The 20,663-nt window shown below is 42.6% G+C and overlaps 1 protein-coding gene across 14 annotated transcripts in view; it reads left to right on the top strand.

Annotated features, from left to right (window-relative positions):
• DLGAP1 (DLG associated protein 1) overlaps positions 1-20,663 on the top strand; it is a 240,626-nt gene that overhangs the window by 161,266 nt on the left and 58,697 nt on the right. For 6 of the 14 annotated variants that reach the window (XM_008159949.3, XM_008159961.3, XM_054724202.1 and 3 more), the window contains one exon: positions 2,453-2,482. The exons of the other annotated variants lie outside the window; for them this stretch is intronic. In XM_008159949.3, coding sequence (XP_008158171.2) covers positions 2,453-2,482 — 30 coding nt within the window. The remainder of the gene's footprint in view (positions 1-2,452; positions 2,483-20,663) is intronic. 14 annotated transcript variants of the gene reach the window in all.

The following is a 20,663-nucleotide window of genomic DNA, read 5'->3' as shown; positions in this document are numbered from 1 at the left end:
GAACTTGTTTAGATTTTCTTGCTTTACTTGCATAGTGCCTATTTCTACACACTGATTAGAGGGCCTTGTCCTTCCACTGTTGCTGACAACATGGTTAAACACAAAAACAAATATGGCTGAAAAAAATCAATATTTTGACCTGGTTTCCTGTATAAAGATTCTACAGTTTACAAAAGACAGGATCATTGTTTAATAAGCCAATGACTCATACCTCTTGGCATAGTCACCTGACCAAAAGGATGCCAAGTCTGTTTAGGTTGTGTTCTTAGTTGATTGTCAATGACTGTTATTTCCAAGGTGACCTATGTACAGTATACTTTTGCATATGACAGGTTTTGAAATTACTAGCAAAGTAATAGTAAATGCTAAGCTTACTCACATTCAGCTTGTTCAGTTAAATTATAATCCTTTTTTGTGAATAACTCAGAAAGTATTTTGAAGCTTAAGATTTTCTTTTCTGGGCCTGAGTAGAAAGAAACATCAGTTAAGATAATGCTATGCTAGACCTGGTTCAGACCAGGTTGGGAGAGCTAGTTGTTACATTTTCAGAAATTTTGTGAGTCCATTATTAAACACAGCCATTATTACAAATTAAATCATTTAAACTTACAATTAAATAAATTATATTAAAAACAAAGGTAATAGCTCTAGCCAGTTTGGCTCAGCCTGCAAACTGAAGGGTCCCGGGTTCAATTCCAGTCAAGGGCACATATCTCAGTTGCAGGCTTAATCCCCAGCCCTGGTCGGGGCTCATGCAGGAGGCAACCAATTGATGTGTCTCTCTTACATCCATGTTTCTCTCTCTCTCCCTTCCACTCTCTCTATAAATCAATGGAAAAATATCCTCAGGTGAGGATTAACAACAAAAAAAAAAAACAAAAAAACACAACAAAGGTAGTAAATACCTAAAAATCCTTACATCATAATCATCTAACTACTGCTATCTATACTCTTAAGATTGTTTATATCTACTGTACTTGTATAATGAAATACTATACAATGGTGTTGCTACTGCTTATCTCTTCTCAACTCCATGTTCAGTGACATCAAACTGGTAGCTTGAAATAGGTCATGGTGGTAGTATCTGCATAGTGTTGAAGTTGAAAGAGTTTTAATTTAATGACAATAATTTACATGAACGTAAAAAAATAGTTTAACAATAGATCATATAAAAGGTGTAATGATAATAAATTTATCGGGAAAAGAGCAGTTGGGGCGCTACTCAATGCATGAATTTGTCAAATCATGGTTGGTTTGCTGGCTGTGGAGACAAGTGTTTGGCCAAAATCAACAGAAGCATTATGGGAGAGTCAATTGGCTCTAATAGAACTTGCAATAAAGAGTACTGTATATTCTATTATTATTTGTAGACTGTGTACTACACATCATTCATATTAGCAAAATTTATAATAAGCACACATACATAGCGTATACACACTTTTCCCCCTGAAGGGTCCCTTGTTAAACACAGAGCAGACAGACACTACTGGGTCTGCAGGAAACATGAAATTCAACAGGTAACTTGAAATTTATGATAAAGAGCAAGTTTGTCTTTTTTGTGAACATAATCTGCTAAAATCAGAGTGTGTTCATGCTGACGCCCATTTGGCTTACCAATTTTGTTTCCATTTTTAATTTGAAACTCCTCCAACTTCAAAGAGAACAGGGATGTCAACCAAACAAAGCTGTAGACATTTTTGCTCAGCCTACAGATCATGGCTATCACAGAGAATTGGGGGAATATTGTTTATTTAAAACTATTACTTACAAAAGAAAACTTTTTAAATCAAATCATTGAAGCAGGTCTAATTTATCTTAGTTTTGTATTTTTACCTTTGGATTCACCCAAAAAGCACAAGGGTCATGTGCACTTGCTTCCTGAACAATTTGGCATGCTCGGGTAGTCCTCTCTCTGTCTGACCTGCAGGGAGCGGGACTGCCCAACACGCAGACCAGAAAATGCCTGCAACCCAACCACCCCAAAGAAGGGGGTTGCCAGATCACACCATGGTTTTAACCACCTGTTACATATTTCAACAGAAACCCTGCTCCAGCCTATATCAAAGGATCGCTATACACAGTCATAAATAGGAAGTACTAGATGCTGGTGGCCATTGTGGGAAGTTTTATTAAGCCATCATCCAGCGTGATTTATGTACAGAAATAATCAGATGGACAGATTGGTCTTTGTTTCACCCAGAAACATCTCAGATCATTTTCATGAAAAACTCCCTTGAATTATTTTTCTGGGGAAATGAAGACACCCATGATGTCTAATCACAGACTGAAAGTTACTTAGTTCTTGAAGTCAACGTTTGTTTAGTTAAATTATCAAAATGCAAAAAAAAAAAAAAAAAAAAAGTCCAGATCTGAAGCATGTGTTTGTTAAGAGAAGACTGGAAAAGGTATTTCGGGTCCATTATATAACTGCCACTTTTTGTTTTTATTCAAGGTGTCATAAAACTGAGTTCTGCAGTTGAAGGTATGTTTTACAACCACAAAATCAGTAATGTTTTGCTTCAAGGTTGCATAGCGTGGCTTTATAGCTAGTAAGCTTCTGTGGCAGTGGTGTTTGGTGCCATGTTCTAATTGCCAGCTATTGCCATTCCATCTGTGTTTCTCCTCGTTCTGATCATTTTCTGCCACAAGTCTCTCCACCCTCCAGAAGTGGCATGAACGCTGACCCAAGAGGGCAGCATTTACAAGTGAACATATCTGTTTGTATTTTCTGATGTGATTGCCTCAGATCCAGGGCTCTGTAGGGATCCCCAGGCTCTCCAAAGGCCTTCTTTGAAGCTGGACATTGGGTCTTACCAGGAGCCTTGCCCCCAATCTTTCAGCAGAGCCTTCTCTAGAGTGTTTTGGTCCCTTATGCCAACGTAGTAGACATGTTTGCCCAAGAATATATAAGCCCGTAGCCATTCAGCCTTCCTGATGAGAAAATCAAGTGGCTAAGGCATTTGCCAGGCGCAAGTGCAGGTTCTTCCCGAGCTGTGTGATTCACCACCCAGGGCAGGTTTCGAGGCCCAGCTTCCTCTAGTGTTTTCCATATCATCCCATATCAGGCAAGTGGCAGTCCCCATTAGTTATGCATTCAAGAAGCTGAGAAGAAAAGGAAGAGGGATTTAAACAAAGAGGAGAATCCTTGGGGAAGAGAAGACACGTAGCAGCATTTTGCTGAGTAACCCCCAAGACGATTAAAAATACCTCATTGTTTGAAATGGTTAATCGGTTATTGGCATAAAGCTGATTCCCTGGCCCTCATAGACGCATATATCTGAAAGTAGAGAATGTGTAATTTTCTCTTTTTGTGAGTTTCTGTGTTTGTTTTGGGATGTGTGTGTTCTCATCTATTGGGAGTTTGTCAGTCATGCTTCGGAGGGGAGGCTCCTTGGAAGAGGTGGTGGGGTTTAAGGTGAGTCTTCACGTTTAAAGGGCGATGTGGCTTGATGAACGGGCAATGCATGGAGGCGGGGAGTGGGAAAATGCAAGGGGGTTGGAGTGGTGAGACCATCCGCTTGACTCAAATAAAGGGTTGGGAGGGCTGGAGTGCCAACGTTGGAGGATGAGAAAGGGGCTCAGTAACATACCCATTGGGCTGGCAAGTCCCTAGTGGGGGACTCTGCCTTCTGTAGATTTAGTACCATTGCATTTTTTTTTTTTTTCAAAACAAAGTTTCAAAGGCGATATTTCTGACACGCCTGGCAGAAAGCATGCTGCTCCTCTAAGGCAAGGCAGGGACCAGGAGCAGGTGCCGGCAGTGGTGCTTCCCGGTCGAGAGGGAGGACCACAATGATGTCGCCTCCAGGAGCCCCTGCGGCCATGGGGCGTGTTTCGGGCCTCTGCGAGGCTAAGCAGGAATGCACCTTGCCCGTGCTCGGTAACATGCAATTGTATTGAGAGGCTTTCCAAACCTCTCCGAGCCCGACAAAACACAGGAGAAGTGGCAACAAAAGCAAGCAGGCCCATGAGAAAGGCCTTGCGGGCAGAGACTCCCACGCAAGCGGGCTCCCCGTTTCAGTTCATTATCTGTAGAATTCCAGATAGCAGTTGGTCCATTCTGGGCTGTTTGATGTTTTATCAAGAAATGGCCTTGAAGTCGGAGCTTTACATTGCCTGCTTGGCTTAAGCACAGTATTCCACTTACAACAAAAAGGACAGGAAAACAAAATAAATTTTGTGGAAAGCTAAGAGAACATTCGATAATGTAAAAACTATTCTTCAGCTATAACCATTGTTCTGTTCATTATTTTGCTAGTAACTACTGTTACTACTAGGTAGCGTGGCCTATCTGAACCCCTAAAACAGGTATATGGTCTCCAGAGAAAGATGAGAGTAAGGAATAGTGAGGGCAGGAAGCAGGCTGACTATTGGGGGCTTTTTTGACAGCCTCCTCATCACCTCCTCTGAGTCACAGGAAGTTCTCTGGAGTGGCCATGGATACCAGAGGCCAGGCCCACTTCAACTGCTGCTTGAGCATCTTTTTGGCAGCTGATTGGCTGAGGGCTGTTGAAGGCTTGGGAGCATGCTCTGTTGTAACTGTGTTAGAACATGTGTGTTGCAGGGGCCGCCTGGGATGCAGTTGTCGGCCGGGGTGTGTGTGTGCTCAATGCATGCATTCTTGGTGCATCTGGAATGTGAGATTTTTGACAAGCATGCTCCGTGAAATGTGTGTCGGACGCTCTCTCTTGATTCCAAATCAAACCTCAGATGGTAGTCCCTGTGAATATTTAGCTAATTCCTGTACTTGCTGTTTTCCATCTGTGGAATGAACTCAAGGCATCGTCATACAACTTATCATGTCAAGGAATATGCAAATCAGTGGCCGGATCCACTGCCAGAAATGAAACCTATTTCTTTTTCTTCAAAAATGACCCTGTTCTGGATTATCCTAGAACTCTGAAAATAGCATTACTATGTTAGGTGCGTTATCTTTTTCCTTTTCTGTTCGCTTTTAAAAAATAAAACAATTGTCAAAGTCATAAGAGAAAATCAACAGATTCCATTTGCTCCTTCCTACCAAGTAATTTTGCTTGCAGTTTTATTTCTCCTCTTCCTCTGAAGCAGGGGTGCCCCCTCCAGCATTTTGCAGCTTCTCATAAGCTTTTAAATTCAGCAGAAAGAAAAGGCCTGTATCATATTAATGGTAAGATTAAAGTGAACTGTCCTTCCACATTTTAAAAGACTTAAAATTATACTTAAACAGAAACACGTATCGATGCTTTACTTAGTTTGAAGTAAAGAAATATTTGAATGGGGAAAAACAAGTTGGAAAGAAAGAACTGCAAAGTTTTATCGATAACAGTGAAGAAATCTGGAATCTAATTTTAGATTGATAAGCCCAAACTCTGAGAAAACTGGTGTAAGGTAGAAACATCCAGACAGCAAATTGAGGGGAAGGGGAGCTGGTAAGGGCAATGGCAAGGAGAGAAAGACCATCCCAGGGCAAGAATTCTAAATATTCCTCTTAAAAGGGATTTTTCCTCTTGAAATTGAGCAAGGAGGGAGAAGGTGGAGGGAGGGACACATATTTCCACAAGTAAGACCAGTGCAGCAGCCTAATTGAGGAAAAATGAAAACAGAGGTCACGGAAGAGCTGAGTCACGCCTGATTAGAATTTCTCTGATATTCCGAAGGCAATTTCTTTCCAGGGAGGGAGGGCCCAGCCCCAACCAGAAGCTCTTTATCCAGCATATGAGGAGATGAGTTCAGACATGAGGGGAGTGGGGAGCATTCAGGCAGGGAGGTGGCAAGTCTGAAAGGGCAAGATGAGGCAATGGAGGCTAATGACAGGCTTTGCAGCTGATATCCAAGGTGTGTTCCGTGATGAGACTTGCCTCAAAGGTGATTTGTTCCTACCTGGTAGGTAGGCCAGATTCCAAAATGACATCAAGTTATTTTCAAAGCCTATATGAGGGAATGAAGTTTGGCTTTAGCCCTTGCCCAAACCCCCAGTTTCCCCCCACCCACCCCCCATGGCCTCTCGGTGGGGACGCTGGTGGTTTCAGTTAGCACTAGAGGTGAACGGGTGAGCGTCAACAGTAAAACCTCTGTGAACAGCTGTGATTTCATAAACAAAAGCTCCCCTGGCATGTGAAGCTTCTGTTTTTCTTTATCTTCTTGTCACTCCATTTCATTTAGATACTAGAGGCCCAGTGCATGATTGAATCATGCACGTGTAGGGTCCCCTACACGCTTTCGCTTTAGATCACGGGGGAGCTGGGTGCCTGTCCGCTGGTGCACCAGGCCTTTCAGAAGCCTCCGCCCCGCCGGAGGCTTCTGAAAGGCCTGGTGCCTAAGCGGACAGGCACCCAGCTCACCCGCTTTTGATGGTCCGCGAGCTTGCTGCCCCAGAGGCCCCTTCTGTGCCGCAGCACAGCCATGGCGCAGACGCTGAGCTCGAGCCGCCACTGGCGACGTGAGCTCAGCGTCCCGCCGGCCCAATCGGCCACCCCGGACACCCCAAGTCCCACCCCCCTGCGCCTCCTGGCCAATCGCAGGCATAGCGAAGGTACGGTCAATTTGCATATTTGTCTATTATTAGGTAGGTTTTTTAAGTGTCTTATTTCTCCCTGATCATGGTTCATGAGCCATCAAAGCAGGGGACTTGGGACTGTTGTCACATCCAAGGTGATGTTTTTGATGACCTCATGGCCTCAGACCCAGGAATTGCAACAAATCCTCAAATATGGGAAAAATAAATCAAGTAAAAACTTGATGCAATTTTTGTCCCAATTTTCAAAATTCACAGCTGTATTGTAAACCTGTAAAAGTAGAGCTGCTTTTCTGTTGCAAAGCTCTGATCTAACTTTACATGTGTGTTGAGGAGTGGGATACTCATTTACTTTGCTTCAATTCTATTTTCCATATGACATGGGATGAATCCCAAAATACCCTTGTCTTAGTCTATTTAGGCTGCTCTAACAAATTGCCATACATTTATTTCTCACAATGGTGGAGGCTGGAAGTTTAAGATTTGGTCAATGGCAGAATTGATGTCTGGTGAAGACCCTCTTCTGGGTTGCAGACTACTGACTTCTTGCTGTGCCCTCACATGTGGAAGGTAGACAGGAGCTCTCTGGGGTCCCTTTTATAAGGACACTGATTTCATTCATGAAGACTTTATCCTTACGGCCTACTCACCTACCCAAAGCCCCACCTCCTAATACCATCACCTTGGAGGTTACAATGTCAACATATTAATTTTAGTAAACACAAATATTCGGTCTATAGCAACCCCAAATGGTTTTAACATTTAAAAAGTATTCTAAATGTATTGATGTCATTTCCTCCCCAGGTGAATTTTATTTTGTCACTGTCTTTCTACTTTTTAAGCAAAGCTATATGTTCATTTGTCAAGTTAGACTGTGGTAAACCCATTAACAAATAGATAGCTGGTGAGCCTATTTCTAGTAATAAATTTGGAATGAAGTTTCCACCATTTACTATTGAAATTAAAACAAAACCTCTTTACAGGCCTTCAAGCCAGATTGCTACAGATAGGGAAGGAATTCCTCCCCATTCCAAAACCCAGAGTGAAATGTGATATTGTAGAAACTGAAAACAAGACTGGAGAGAGTTGTCTCTGCAATGTAAAACAAAACAAAACAAAAACAAAAAGAACAGACTTTCTGCTTACAAGGCTAACCTGGAAGCTGGATCATCCTACTAAGCAAATAAGTGTTCCCTTCTCAAATGTATTTTGCAGAAAATTGTCATTATACTTTTGGCAAAATGTTCCTATTCCATAGCAATGTCTCTGAGGGATGAGAATTAAGTTGAGAATTTACCAAATAGCTTCTTAAAACTAGGACCCGCCCGAAATGGCAAAGATGGGGCAATGTGACCCAGACACAAGGTATGCCTAGTTTGTGGTCTTGCTTAGGATTACCCTCACCTCAGATAGAACTGACCTGGAATAATAACTATTGGCAGCATTTCAGAGCTCTCTCGGTTTTTCTTTGTTTAGTTTTTCTTTTTTTCCCTTCCTCCCTTCCCTCTCCTCCTCCTGTATCCCAGCTGCACTCCTCTGTTTCTACAGGTGCAATAGAAGGCATGGAATCAGGATTGGGGGCCCATCAGGCAACAGAAAGCCAACCATTAGTTTGGCAAGTAACCACTTATAGTTTTGGCAAGTAACCACTATTTGCCTTGGTGCCCTCACCAATAAAATGGAGATTTCTATTTCTTAAGGCTAAACAAGCTGATTTAACACAGTAAACAGCATACAGTAAGTGCTCAATAAACTCTTGTTCTCTTCTTTACCTTTCCTCTTTCTCTGCTGACTTCCCTGCATCTCTCCTTTTTTCAGCGTCCAAAGATCTGGCAAACAAATGATCATTCCACTAGGGTTATATCATAGTACCACTGAAGTCAGTTTCACTTGGGGCAAAGCCATAGACAAACAAGCAACATAAACAGTTGCTTCTCCACTTTGAAAGAACTTAGAGGGAATAGAGTTCCTGATCACCTCGCTGGGAACCATGACATCTATGTGGATCCAGGAGCAGTCTCCCAGGTGAACAGTGCCAGGAGCCAATCACAACCCAAACTGGGGGTGTTTCCATCAGATGGAATGTCCCCTCACCTGCTCTTCCAGTCCTGGGGGGGGGGGGGGTAGGGGGGTTAGTGAGGAGAAGAGGAAAGGTTTTCAGGCTAATCCAACAAAGTATTAGATAAAGACTGATTTCATCAATATTAATAATGTTTTTTATGAAGTCGATTATAAATTCACTATGTTCCTGAGTGTGCCATTTGTCAACACTTATCAAGAATATGGGAGTTTTTGAATTAAGAGAACTAAAGTGACAACAACCACAGATATCCAGAGAGCAGCTTTCAGTAGCTAAAAACTAGTAGTTTGTGCTGAATAAGCAGCCTTGAGTACCTAGCAACAAATTAGCATAACCCAAAGACAGTTTGCAGTTAAAGCACCATAAACTAGCTTTCACTACCCTCCCTGGGACAGGAAATAGGAATTTATAAATCAAAGGCAAGCTGTAAAGGAAAATCTGCCCGTTGAATCACTGATTTATTTTCTTTTGTTTGTTTTTTTAAGAGTGTAATGTCTATATGTTTGTTTTTATTATTTTTAGCAATCTAGTGGAAGTTTTCAATGTAAACAAAGTTCTTACTTTAAAAGAATAACTGAACTGATTAAGCTGCCTAAGAAGGCAGCTTTTAAGGACTGTGGTCTAATTAGCAGTCTTTGAGGCTAATTTAATAGTGATAGCAAAGCCCCTTTTGTACTTGAGTCCCAAATTCAGAAAATGACCTTTAAATGATAGTCTGAAAGCAAAAATAAATCTATATATATAAAAGCCTAAGCGACCGCCCGACCATTCAACCGTTCGACTGGTAGCTATGATGCGCAGCGACCACCAGGGGTCAGACACTCAATGCAGGAGCTGCCGAGGTGCAGTGACTTGGCAGCTGTGGTGACTTGGCAGCTGCTGTTCTTGGGTGACGCACCCGGAATGAGAGAGGAGGGAGCCCGGTTCTGAGGTGCGTCACCCGAGAACCACCCTCTCGCAATCCAGGACCCCTTGGGGATGTCAGAGAGCCAGTTTCAGCCTGATCCCCACAGGACAGGCCGAGGGACCCCACCAGTGCATGAATCTGTGCACCGGGCCTCTAGTAAATAAATAAAATAAAATGATAGTCTGACCTTAATGTTAATTTTAGGACACACCATAATCTAGACAACTGCTGAAATCACTTACTGCTGTGATTTGGAGTATGAACCTGGGAATCACACTCTCTTAAATTATCCACCATGCCCAGTCAAATGAACTATAAAATCAACTTCATGTTGATCCTGCGTGTATTTCATGTTCCACTAAGATGCTTACAGATTTAAATATCGCCACAGCTACATATACAATAGTTTTGTTGAAGCCATGACTGCGTTAATTAGGAAGGACATACATTATGACTTTTGTTTGGTTTCACTGAGGAAAAAAACAAAACATTTTTACAATAATATTATCAATGAAATGTAAAATCAAATACTAGTCCAAAAGCTTTGTAGATTGCCAGGGCTGACTGGCAGACCCTGAACGACGAATGAATGATTACTCTGACACATATTTCTGTGAAAGAGAGGCTAAAGGGCTAGTTTGCTTTAGGAGTAAATAGCCCCAATTGCCTACCTCCTTAGGCTTTTATTGTTACAACAGCTTGAACTAAAATTAACCTTTAGATACAATCAGCAGAGTAAGCATCCTTGAGAAAGTACCTGTATCTGTAGTGTCTTTCAAACAAGGACATTTTGAAGTCTAAGCATAAAGATCCTAGTAAAACGCCCGGGGGGGTCAAACTTGTTTGCAAAAGTCAAGACAGGGGCTGCCGCCTTCAGCAAGGACCCCCAGTGGCCCCCGACCTTTCTAGATTCCTCCTTACAGACCTTCCAACCAAGTCCCATGCTTCCCCACAGTGGATCTGAAATGTTTTGGAGAAATTTTTTGTGGGTTTTAGGTATTTCCTAGTTTTAACCAACATGCATCCTTAGGTGAAAACAGAAGTCCACCAGATACAACTCTGTTGAGCTTAAGGTTGGTTGAACCAGTGCCCGTGAGGAGACACAGTAAACCCTCAAGTTTTCAGACCTTGATTTGACTGACTTCAGATTTAACAGACAAAATTTCTGGTCTGTATGTCATATGTGAAAATTAACACCCAGTTACTTTTAAAATGCTTTTAACCAAGATTTGCTTATAATTATATTAACAGGTTTTTATGTTATAAATTCACTGTCATTTTTAACTAATTTTTGTGAGTAGGCCATATGTTGGAAAAAACACTGTAGTAATTTTGCTGACATAAATAAATATTATGTATCTACAACTATAGTCTACATATTTAAATCCAAGAGTCACCACTCCTAAACAATGTTTGGGGGAATGATTAGCACATGATCACACCACATCAGCCCACTGTAATTGGTTCTATTGTGTAGCATAACTTTCTGCAATAGGTTTTTTGTTTTTGTTTTTTTAATGTATTTTCTTATTGTTAGAGAGAGGGGAAGGGAGAAGGATAGAGACATAGAAACATTCATGAAAGAGAGACATTGATCAGCTGCTTCCTGCATACCCCCTACTGGGGATCAAGCCCACAACTAGGTATGTGCCCTGACCTGGAATCATCAAACCTGGCACCTCTTAGTTTATGGGTCGGTGCTCAACCACTGAACCACATCAGCCAGGCATATGCAGCAGTTTTAACTCTGTTTCCAAACATAACATTTTATTACTTCATTGTTAGTAATCTACTTATTCAAGAAAAATTAATGGATAAAGTTATTAAATGCCTACACTATGCCATGCCCTATACCAGGCCATGGGGATGGGAAGATGAACTCGACCTAGTCTTACTATCCAGAAGAGGCAGCATTTATGCAAAGAGAGAATTAAAATTTAATATAATAAAAATTCAACAATAGGAGTATATAAAAGGAGCTATGTGACCATAGAAGTCAGTGTAGAAACTCTGCCTGGGTGGACCAGAAAGATGCCTCAGGGAAGATGTCTAGGTCTTGAAAGACATACAGAAGGCAGAGAGGAAGGGAGGTGCATCTCACTAGGATGAACAAAGCCAGCTTGAAGGGAGAGGGAGGAAAACCACTTGTCACCTCCAGGAATCAGATGTGGCTGAAACATTGAGCACAAAGGGAAAAATGGCCAGACATGAAGTGGGAATGGAGATACGTTATCAAGGTTTCTATGGGTAATAAATAGCCAGCAAAGAATTTTATTTATTTTTAGTATCTATTTTATTTACTAATAAGAAAAAATATTCACATTGCTCAAAAATCAAAATACAGGAGGAAAAATGCATTGACTCCATGCCCAGTTTCCACTTCCCTTAACATTATCAATTTTCTTTCTTCTGTATAGATACATATTTGTGGCATAGTTAAGCATTATGAATATGTGTTTTCTCCTTTGTTACACCAAGGATAGTTCACTGTATACAATATTGTACAACTTGGTTTTTTTTCTGCTTAACAATGTCTTGGTACTACTTCCACATTTCCCTAGAGAATTTCCTGGTTATGTTTTACAACTACATAGTATTCCACTATATGGATATATCACAAATCACTTACCCAATTTTCTCTTTGCCACACATTTAGATTGTTTGCTGTTTTTTGCTGTTTCAATATTTTGCTGTTTCAAGCAATGCTTTACTAAATGATTTTGTATGCATCTCATTTTATCCAGTATGTCTTCAAGACTAACCTCTGAAGTACAGTTGCTAGGTCAAAGGTTACATTAATTAGGTTAAGGTTTGCTACAACAACAAACAACTCCCAAATCTCAGTGGTTAAACATAACTCATACTACATGTTTCGGGAAGGCTTGCAGAAGGTCTGCTCCACACAGCCTCTCGGAGACCCAGGCTACCACATATTGCCATATGCACCTCAATAGGGGCTATAACTTTCGTATTTCCACCAGTCTCTCTCTTTAGTGTGCTTTTTAGGTCCTGGACAAAGACCTATACTATTGATAGTTAGTAATAATACCATGAGCTAATATTTGATGAGCTCTTATGCTTGTAACTATAGCAAGCAAAGTACATACATTCGCTCATTAAAACCTCACAGCAACTCATGAGGGATTCTTATTTTCACCTTATTTATAAAGGAGGAAACCAAGGCATGGAGAAATTCCTAGCTCAAGGTCATAGAATTCCAAACCCAAGACTGAGTTTAACCCTTGAAATTATCCACTGTACTACCCTCCTTTTCAGTCTACAGTACCTATGTTTCCTGATAGGGCTAAAAGTGGCCTTACTTCAGTTTGTGATCAACTGTCTAAAGGAGATGGCACATAATGAAATCTCCAGGTTTACATATAGGACCAAATGTTTTCGGGCACAGTCTCACAAGACAGAGTGAGGGAATGGCTGGTGAGTTGTGGATAATTACAATGAAGCAAAAATAAGTGAACATACTCCAGAATGTGTGTCTACAGCAAGGGTCACTGGTCTAGGTCAGTGGTTGGCAAACTCATTAGTCAACAGAGCCAAATATTAACAGTACAACGATTGAAATTTCTTTTGAGAGCCAAATTTTTTAAACTTAAACTTCTTCTAAATAGACTCGCCCAGGCCGTGGTATTTTGTGGAAGAGCCACACTCAAGGGGACAAAGAGCCGCATGTGGCTCGCGAGCAGCAGTTTGCTGACCACGGGTCTAGGTGATCCTAACCACAGGTGTAGGTTAAGGTGACCAGATTTTAACATTGGTAAAGCGGGACACCATTGACCGGGGACGGGGGAGGGGGGGTTCTTTTTTTTTTTTAATATATTTTATTGATTTTTTACAGAGAGGGAGAGAGAGGGATAGAGAGTTAGAAACATCGATGAGAGAGAAACATCGATCAGCTGCCTCCTGCACACCCCCTACTGGCGATGTGCCCGCAACCAAGGTACATGCCCTTGACCAGAATCGAACCTGGGACCCTTGAATCCGCAGGCCGACGCTCTATCCACTGAGCCAAACCAGTTAGGGCTCACTTCTTAGATCATTGTTGAATTTGCATCCTCTTTTCTTACTCATTATGTTAAAAATCTAAAAAAAATAATTTAAAATTTTATTATAAATTATTATATACATATTGCTTAAAAACACAGTAAGTAGGTACATAATTACATGAACATATTTTATTGTTAGTTTATGAATTAAATTAATTTGATTGTTATAAAGTAATTATATTTTTAAAATTATTTTAATCCTATATTTCTTTCTAAATAATAACAATACTAACTTGTATTATTTTTCCTCTGAATTTGCCGTAACGTAAGTCTTAAGTGTCACTTTCAAGGCCGGTGCTAGACTTTTTGCCGCCACTATAAAATATAAATAATACGAGTACTGTCTGCTAAATTCAAGAAAATTTATGTATATATGAAATAAATAAATAAATTACTTACCTAAATTATCTGAATAGCTGATTTGTAATGGCATCACTTGTTTAACTAGCTTACTAGCACGCAGTACGATGTGTATCATCTGAGAGACAGTTACAAAATGTTTTCGTCGTTGCCAATCCCAAAAAATGCCATTGTTCATTAAGTCCAAACAATGGTGGTCGAATTCTAACAACTGATCAACAATGCGAACTTTGATAAGCAGTTCTCGATAATCAGTTCTCAACAATTATTTGTTATTATTAAAGTTTAACATTATAAAATTAACAAAAATAATATAAAACTCATATCCTGGCTAAATAGCCACATGGCCGCCGAAAACCGTATATTCCCTTCCCGTTCTCCCGCCGTTCCCTAGCTTGTCGGCATTCTTTCCAAACATTAGGACTTTTTTAAAACACCGTGGGACGCGGGACAAATTGTTAAAAATCGGTACTGTACCGCCAAAAGCGGGATGTCTGGTCACCTTAATGTAGGTACTAGTGGAGACAGTTCCCAGAGGACTCTGAACAGAAGCAGCACTGTGCCATGGAGGCGAGGTTCTGAGTTTCACCTCCGTACTTATTGGCTCGCTTTGGGCAAATCATTTCCTCTGTGTGTGATGTCCTCATCCTGCATTGAAGGCGGGAGGGGGGGGGGGCGGGAACGGGCGGCGGTGAGGGTTAATCATTCGATTTAGGAACATCCAAGGCCCTGGGCTCTGCTTCCTTTAGAAAATCCACCCTATATCATTTCCAACATATTATAGTGATCCACATCCCCGTTAAATGAATGTGTTTTCTATAAATATTTTGAAAGATTTTTTTATCGTTTTTTGTCTATAATTAAATTTACATATGCAAAATTTATTCAGTTTGATCAGCTGTGATTCCTTGGTAATCATACCTATATAGGAATCCCTCACAAAATGAAAAAAAATTTTTGTTTTTAATCCACAACGTATTTTTAGCCTGTCAGGTGTGGCTCAGTGGTTGAGCATCAATCCATGAACCAAGAAGTCTCAGGTTCTATTCCTGGTCAGGGCACATGCCCAGGTTGCAGGCTTGATCCCCAGTAGGGCGTGTGCAGGAGGCAACCAATCCATGATGTTTCTCTCTTATCACTGTTTCTATCTCTCTATCCCTCTCACTACCTCTCTCTCTAAAAATCAATAAAAACATTTTTTTTTTTAAATGTAATGGAGCCCTAGCTGGTTTAGTGGATAGAGCAACAGATTGCAGTGGATAGAGCAACAGATTGCAGACTGATGGGTCGCAGGTTAGATTCCTGTCAAGGGTCCATGCCTGGGTTGTGGGCTTGATTCCCAGGAGGGGACGTGCAGGAGGCAGCCAATCAATGATTCTCTCTCATCATTGATGTTTCTATCTCTCTTTCCCTCTCCCTTACTCTCTGAAATCAATAAAGATATATTTTAAAATAAAAATGTAATGGAACTTTGTTAATAGCTTAACAGTAAGTGATGCTGATATAATGTTAGTTTATAACAGCATTTAATTAAATTTTTATTAGTTTTGATTTTGCAGATTTATTTATGGCTTAATGTCAGTGACTCTTTTCCAAGACTCAGATATCTTATCCTTTTGAAAAGCTCATAGGCCAAGGCATGGCCCCTACAGTGCAGAGGACACAATCATAGTAACACCTGGTCAATGCCCTCGCAGCATTGCTGTGGGGTTACATGTGGATTGCTGTGAGTGAGGAGAATGAAAAGCTATGTCCTTCAGGAAGTAGGAGGTAGAAATCGCTGCCATGAAACCCGCTGAGGGAGAGGGCCAGGCTCTGTGAGGCAGGCACTAGCAGATTCAAGGGCTCACAGCCTTAGATCTTCCTTTTTGCATGTTCAGTGTGTAGTGGCTAGGCTTTGCTTCTGGAAGCTTCTGTGGGAAATCATTACTTTGTCTTTCAGGGCAGGGAGGAGGAGTACCCAGTGACAGCTGCCTGGGTCTTTGTGCTCTATTTCTTGGAGTTTAGTTTCTTTTGCTCCTAAAGTATTGCCTAGTCTGCTTGAGCTGCTGTAACAAAATACCAGCGACTGGGTGGCTTAAAAAACAGACAATTATTTCTCACAATTCTGGAGGCTGGGAAGTCCAAGATCTAAGTGCCAGCAGGTTAGACGTCTGGTGAGAGCTTTTGTCTTTGTCTTCAGTTGCAGATGGCTGCCTTCTCACTATGTTCTCACGTGGCCTTTCTACAATGGGAGAAAGAGACAGAAAGACAGAATCAGAGAGATCTGGTGTCTCTTCTTATAAGGGCACTAATTCCATCATGGGGACCCCACCCTCATGACCTCATCTGAACCTACTCACCTCCCAAAGGGCCCATCTTCAAACACCATCACACTGGGAGTTGGGGCTTCAACATATGGATTTTGTAGGGATACAAACATTGAGTCCATGACCAGTACCCTTGGGTGCATATGGCCTAAATCAGATGCAATACAACCAGTCCCTCCTGTTAGTTAAACAGAATACATTTGAATTAAAAGGGAGTGGGTATTCTTCATCTGTGAGTTTCCCCTGTGAGTTCTTGTAAATAGTCTTTATCATGACCTTTGGGGACATCTTGAATCTTAAAAAATTAAAGTTTCTGTGGAGGGGAAAAAATAGGCGCTCCCTTGTAAGGAAGGTAAAGGTTAAAGTCTGTGGGATTTGGCGGGAAGTGAGCATGCCGCCACAAAAGGGAGCACAGCTCAGAGAAAATGACACAGCAGAAAAGGGCCGGCAGCCTTGCCAAGCAGTTTCCGTTGACATTCCAGAGGCTCGAGCAGCCCTTCTGGTTTCCTGGAATGCTCTCACTCAGTCGTCATGTGGTGGCTGAGGAAAATCCCTGCAGCACCCATGGGTGAACTGGAATAATACCTCCTCCGCCCCTGGAGCAGACCCCCCCCCCGTGATGTGCCCAGAGCGCTGGCATGCTCGGTGGCACAGCCAAGGACAAAGTGGCCAGTTGCATGCAGGCTCACTCAGTGGCAGGGTGTCTCATAGCCACTCTCACAAAGGGACAGTTCACACCCATGTCACCAGCGCCCACTATCTCCCAAAGAGGCTGTCAGACCCGAAGGCAGGGACTAACATCGGTCAGGCTAGTTCCCTGTGTCACGAGAAAGGTGGAGCAGAGGCCCCTGGGGGAAGTCTGGTTTTCCCTCAGCACTGGCATTTTACTCATCTCATCTCAAATGCTGTCACTCACCCGGAAAGGTCCTAAATGCGCCTTACTTCCGCTGCTGAAGCAATGGGATGTGGCAGCAGCTGTCTGAGTGATATGGAAGCTGCCCAGGAGGCTGGAGGAAAAATACCAGGTCTGACCAGCCGGGTCAGGGAATGCAGGCAGCCAGGGGGAAGGGGAGCATCCTCGCTGAGGTCGGGCCATGCCTCCTGCTGCTGGGAAAAGTTCCATCAGCTGGGCAGCACAGAGGAAGGGCCTCCTGTGATAGGGGACTTGCCCTGTTCGCAGAGCCTTGAAGAACTTCAACAAGAGATGTTATTAGCAGAACTTAACATGGGTTGAACGTGTTATTGGATCCCTTATATATGTGAAGCCTGGAAATAGGAGACGGTGAATATCAAAGATGGTGTAAATAATAGCTATGAACTGCAATTAATAATGCTAACTGCAATTAATGACAATTCGTAATAATACCACTAAGCATTTCCTTTGTTCTGGGTCCTGCGCTAGGACCCTGACATGTATTATTTCACTTAACCTTTCAACAGCTCTATCACAGAAGCGCAGTTAGCATGCCATTATAGATGGGGCACGGACTCAGAGCCCACTCATCACTGATGTTTCTATTTCTCTATCCCGCTCCCTCTCTGGAATCAATAAAAATATATTTAAAAAATAAAAGTGTGACCTCGGCCTTTTGGTCTTAGGTTAGGCACAAGGGAAGGCAAAGAAGGTCAAGGAAAACTCCCAAAGGCTCCATCTTCGTCTGCGTAAGCAAGTAGGAGCATGTTAGCTGATTCCCTGCAGGATTTTTGGCTCGATACATAATTCACAGCCAGTCACAGAAATCCCACCAAGTCAGTGCACACCCTGGACACAGAGGAAAGAAAGAAGCAGACAGTGAGTGTTTGTGTTGGATGCTCTTTGCAAGAGCCGTGTGAGAGCAAATGATTTCATTCTTGAGGCACGGCTCTGAGAAGGAAGTCAAACAGTCCACAAGTTGAAACAAATCAAACAGCCTTATCTTCTTCTTGATTCATGGGTTCCCTTTTCTTCAAAGCCCTTTCGAGGCAGGACACTGTGAACTGTCATTGTGAGAGTGAGTGCAAGGTCCTTCCTGGGACCTGCGGCATCGGTGACTTACAGGACTTGGAAGCTCTGACATTTTGCCTTGACAAACCTTTGCTTACTCACTGGTCAGGGCTTAAGATACAGAAACATAGAAACACACACACACACACACACACACACACACACACACACACATACTCACACTAAGTACAATGAGCCAATCACAAAAAGGACACCTGCACAAGGGACCTAGAGTCATCCAATTCATGAGACAGAAAGGAGAATGGTGGTGCCAGAGGCTGGAGTCAGATTTGTGTGATTTGCCTCGGGATTGGTTGCACAACAATGTAAATCTACTTATTGAACTGTACATTTGAAAATAGTTAACACGGTACATTTTGGTAGGTATATTTTAGCACAGTTTAAACACACACACACACACACACACACACACACACACACACACAGAACCTCTGCTGGAAGCAATCATGTAAAGAAAGAATACATGGTTGAGGTCAGGCCAGCCTCGGTTTGGATCCCATATCTGCCACACACTAGTTTGGAAGCAATGTTCTGTGTGTCTTTAAACAACAGCAATCATCGTATCATTCCTCCGTGTCTATGGGGCAGGAGTTTGGAGGAGCTTCCGCTGGCTAATTGTGGCTCAGCATCTCTCCGGGGCTTGCAGTCAGGGGAAGAGCTAAAACTGGGGGCTGGCTGAGCATCTCCCCTCTTACAGCCTCAGCGCTTCTCCGTCTTTGCACATAGCTAGCATGGCTCGCTTACAGCATGGGGCCTCAGGACAACTGGACTGCTTCTGTGGTGGCTCAGGGCTCCAGGCAGGGAGTGAGGTAGACATTGCATCACCTTTTTAGCCTCAGACGTCATGCAGTGTCACTTCCTTCACACTCTCTTGGTCCCAGGCAAATCACACATTTCCCCAAGTTCAAGGAGAGGGGAGTTAGACTCCACCTCTTGACAGGAAGTAGCGACGTTCTAGAGCAGGCTTAGCAAACTGCTCTCCTGTGAAATCTGGCTCACCTCTTCGAGACGGCCAGTCTGTTCATTTATATACATCTCTACCATAATGGCAGAGCTAAGTGTTTGGGGCACAGATGGCCTGGTTCACAAAGCCTAAAATATGTATGGCTCTTGATAGAAAAGGTCGCTGACCCCTATTCTACAAGAACATGTCATATGGAAGATATTGCTGCAGTCACCTTTGATCATTGCCATCTGCCACAGGCAGGGTACCAGCCTCTCTGAACTTGACCTCCAGCTCCATATCTGTCAAATGGAATGAAGAGCCTATATATGTAAAAAAAGCACTTAGCACAATTCCAGGCCTGTAACAGATAAAGTGTAAAATTCAGCTCTGCCCTGGCTGGTGTGGCTCAGTTGGTTGGGCGTCATCCCACGCACCAAAAGGTGCTGGTTCGATTCCGGGTCAAGGGCACATGCCTGGGCTGCGGGCTGGATCCCCTGTAAGGGGCATGCAGGAGACAGCCCATCCATGTTACCCTCTCACATAGATGTTTCTCTCTCCTTCTCCCTTCCTCTCTCTCTCTAAAAATCAATAAACTGTTTTGGTTTTTTTTTTAAATCAGTTCTTCCCTTTCTAGACTTAATTATAATTTGAGAGCCATGGAAATGTGTTTGCTACCACTATAGGTCTATTAGCAATATCAGAAATTCCCTGTTTCAGACGCTCCCTGGAATTAAGGCAGACTTTACAGAGACCGCCTTTTAAAATACATGCTTCGTACTTTGAAAGAAAGGAATGTTTCCAAGAATTCCTTTAAATATGCAATCCTCACCCCCATCCCTCAGTGCATTCCTTTGTCAGACTTGCTATATTTTTACCTTCCAAAGAGCAAATACCTAAGGCAATGAAAGTGATCTGGGAAAATTAGGACTGAGCAAGTGGGGAAGAGCAGGGTGGCAGCCAATCTCCGGTTGCCGATAGCAAGAAAGACTGGGACATGTGACCTCCTCACAGCTGTGCTCAGGGCTGCCTCTGCCTCAGACAAAGCATTGAAAAATGTTTTCTTGGCTCCCCCTTCCCCTTTGCCTCCCTTGTTCTATTGCCCAGACTTGCTATCTCTGCTCCAACCTCCTCCCACCTGCCGAGATCTCCTTGGGTCTTTTTTCTCTCCTCCCGTGGAATTTCCAAGGCCAATCCTCAAGAGATTGTTCACCTATGACCCATCTTTCCTCCCCCTGGCCCCATCTCCCCACCACCACCCTCCCCACCACCACCCCTTACCCCCACCCCAGATACGGAGCAAGCTTCTGTTCAAGAAAACAGAGAGCTCTGAAAACAGGCACCTACTGTGCTAACATGACACCTTCCAGTCCCAATTTCCTACCCATTTTCTCCAAACCACTAAAATTGTCAGTTCTACTTATGCGCCACTTAACAATTATGTTCTGTCTCCTCTTCGAGTTCCGTTTTTACTCCAGTCGCTTTTAAAATCTACTTAGCAGCAT

Source organism: Eptesicus fuscus, chromosome 12, assembly GCF_027574615.1.
Source record: "Eptesicus fuscus isolate TK198812 chromosome 12, DD_ASM_mEF_20220401, whole genome shotgun sequence".
Lineage (NCBI taxonomy): Eukaryota > Metazoa > Chordata > Mammalia > Chiroptera > Vespertilionidae > Eptesicus > Eptesicus fuscus.
Note: the sequence above shows the minus strand (reverse complement) of the source record. Positions and strands in the feature narration are given on the sequence as shown.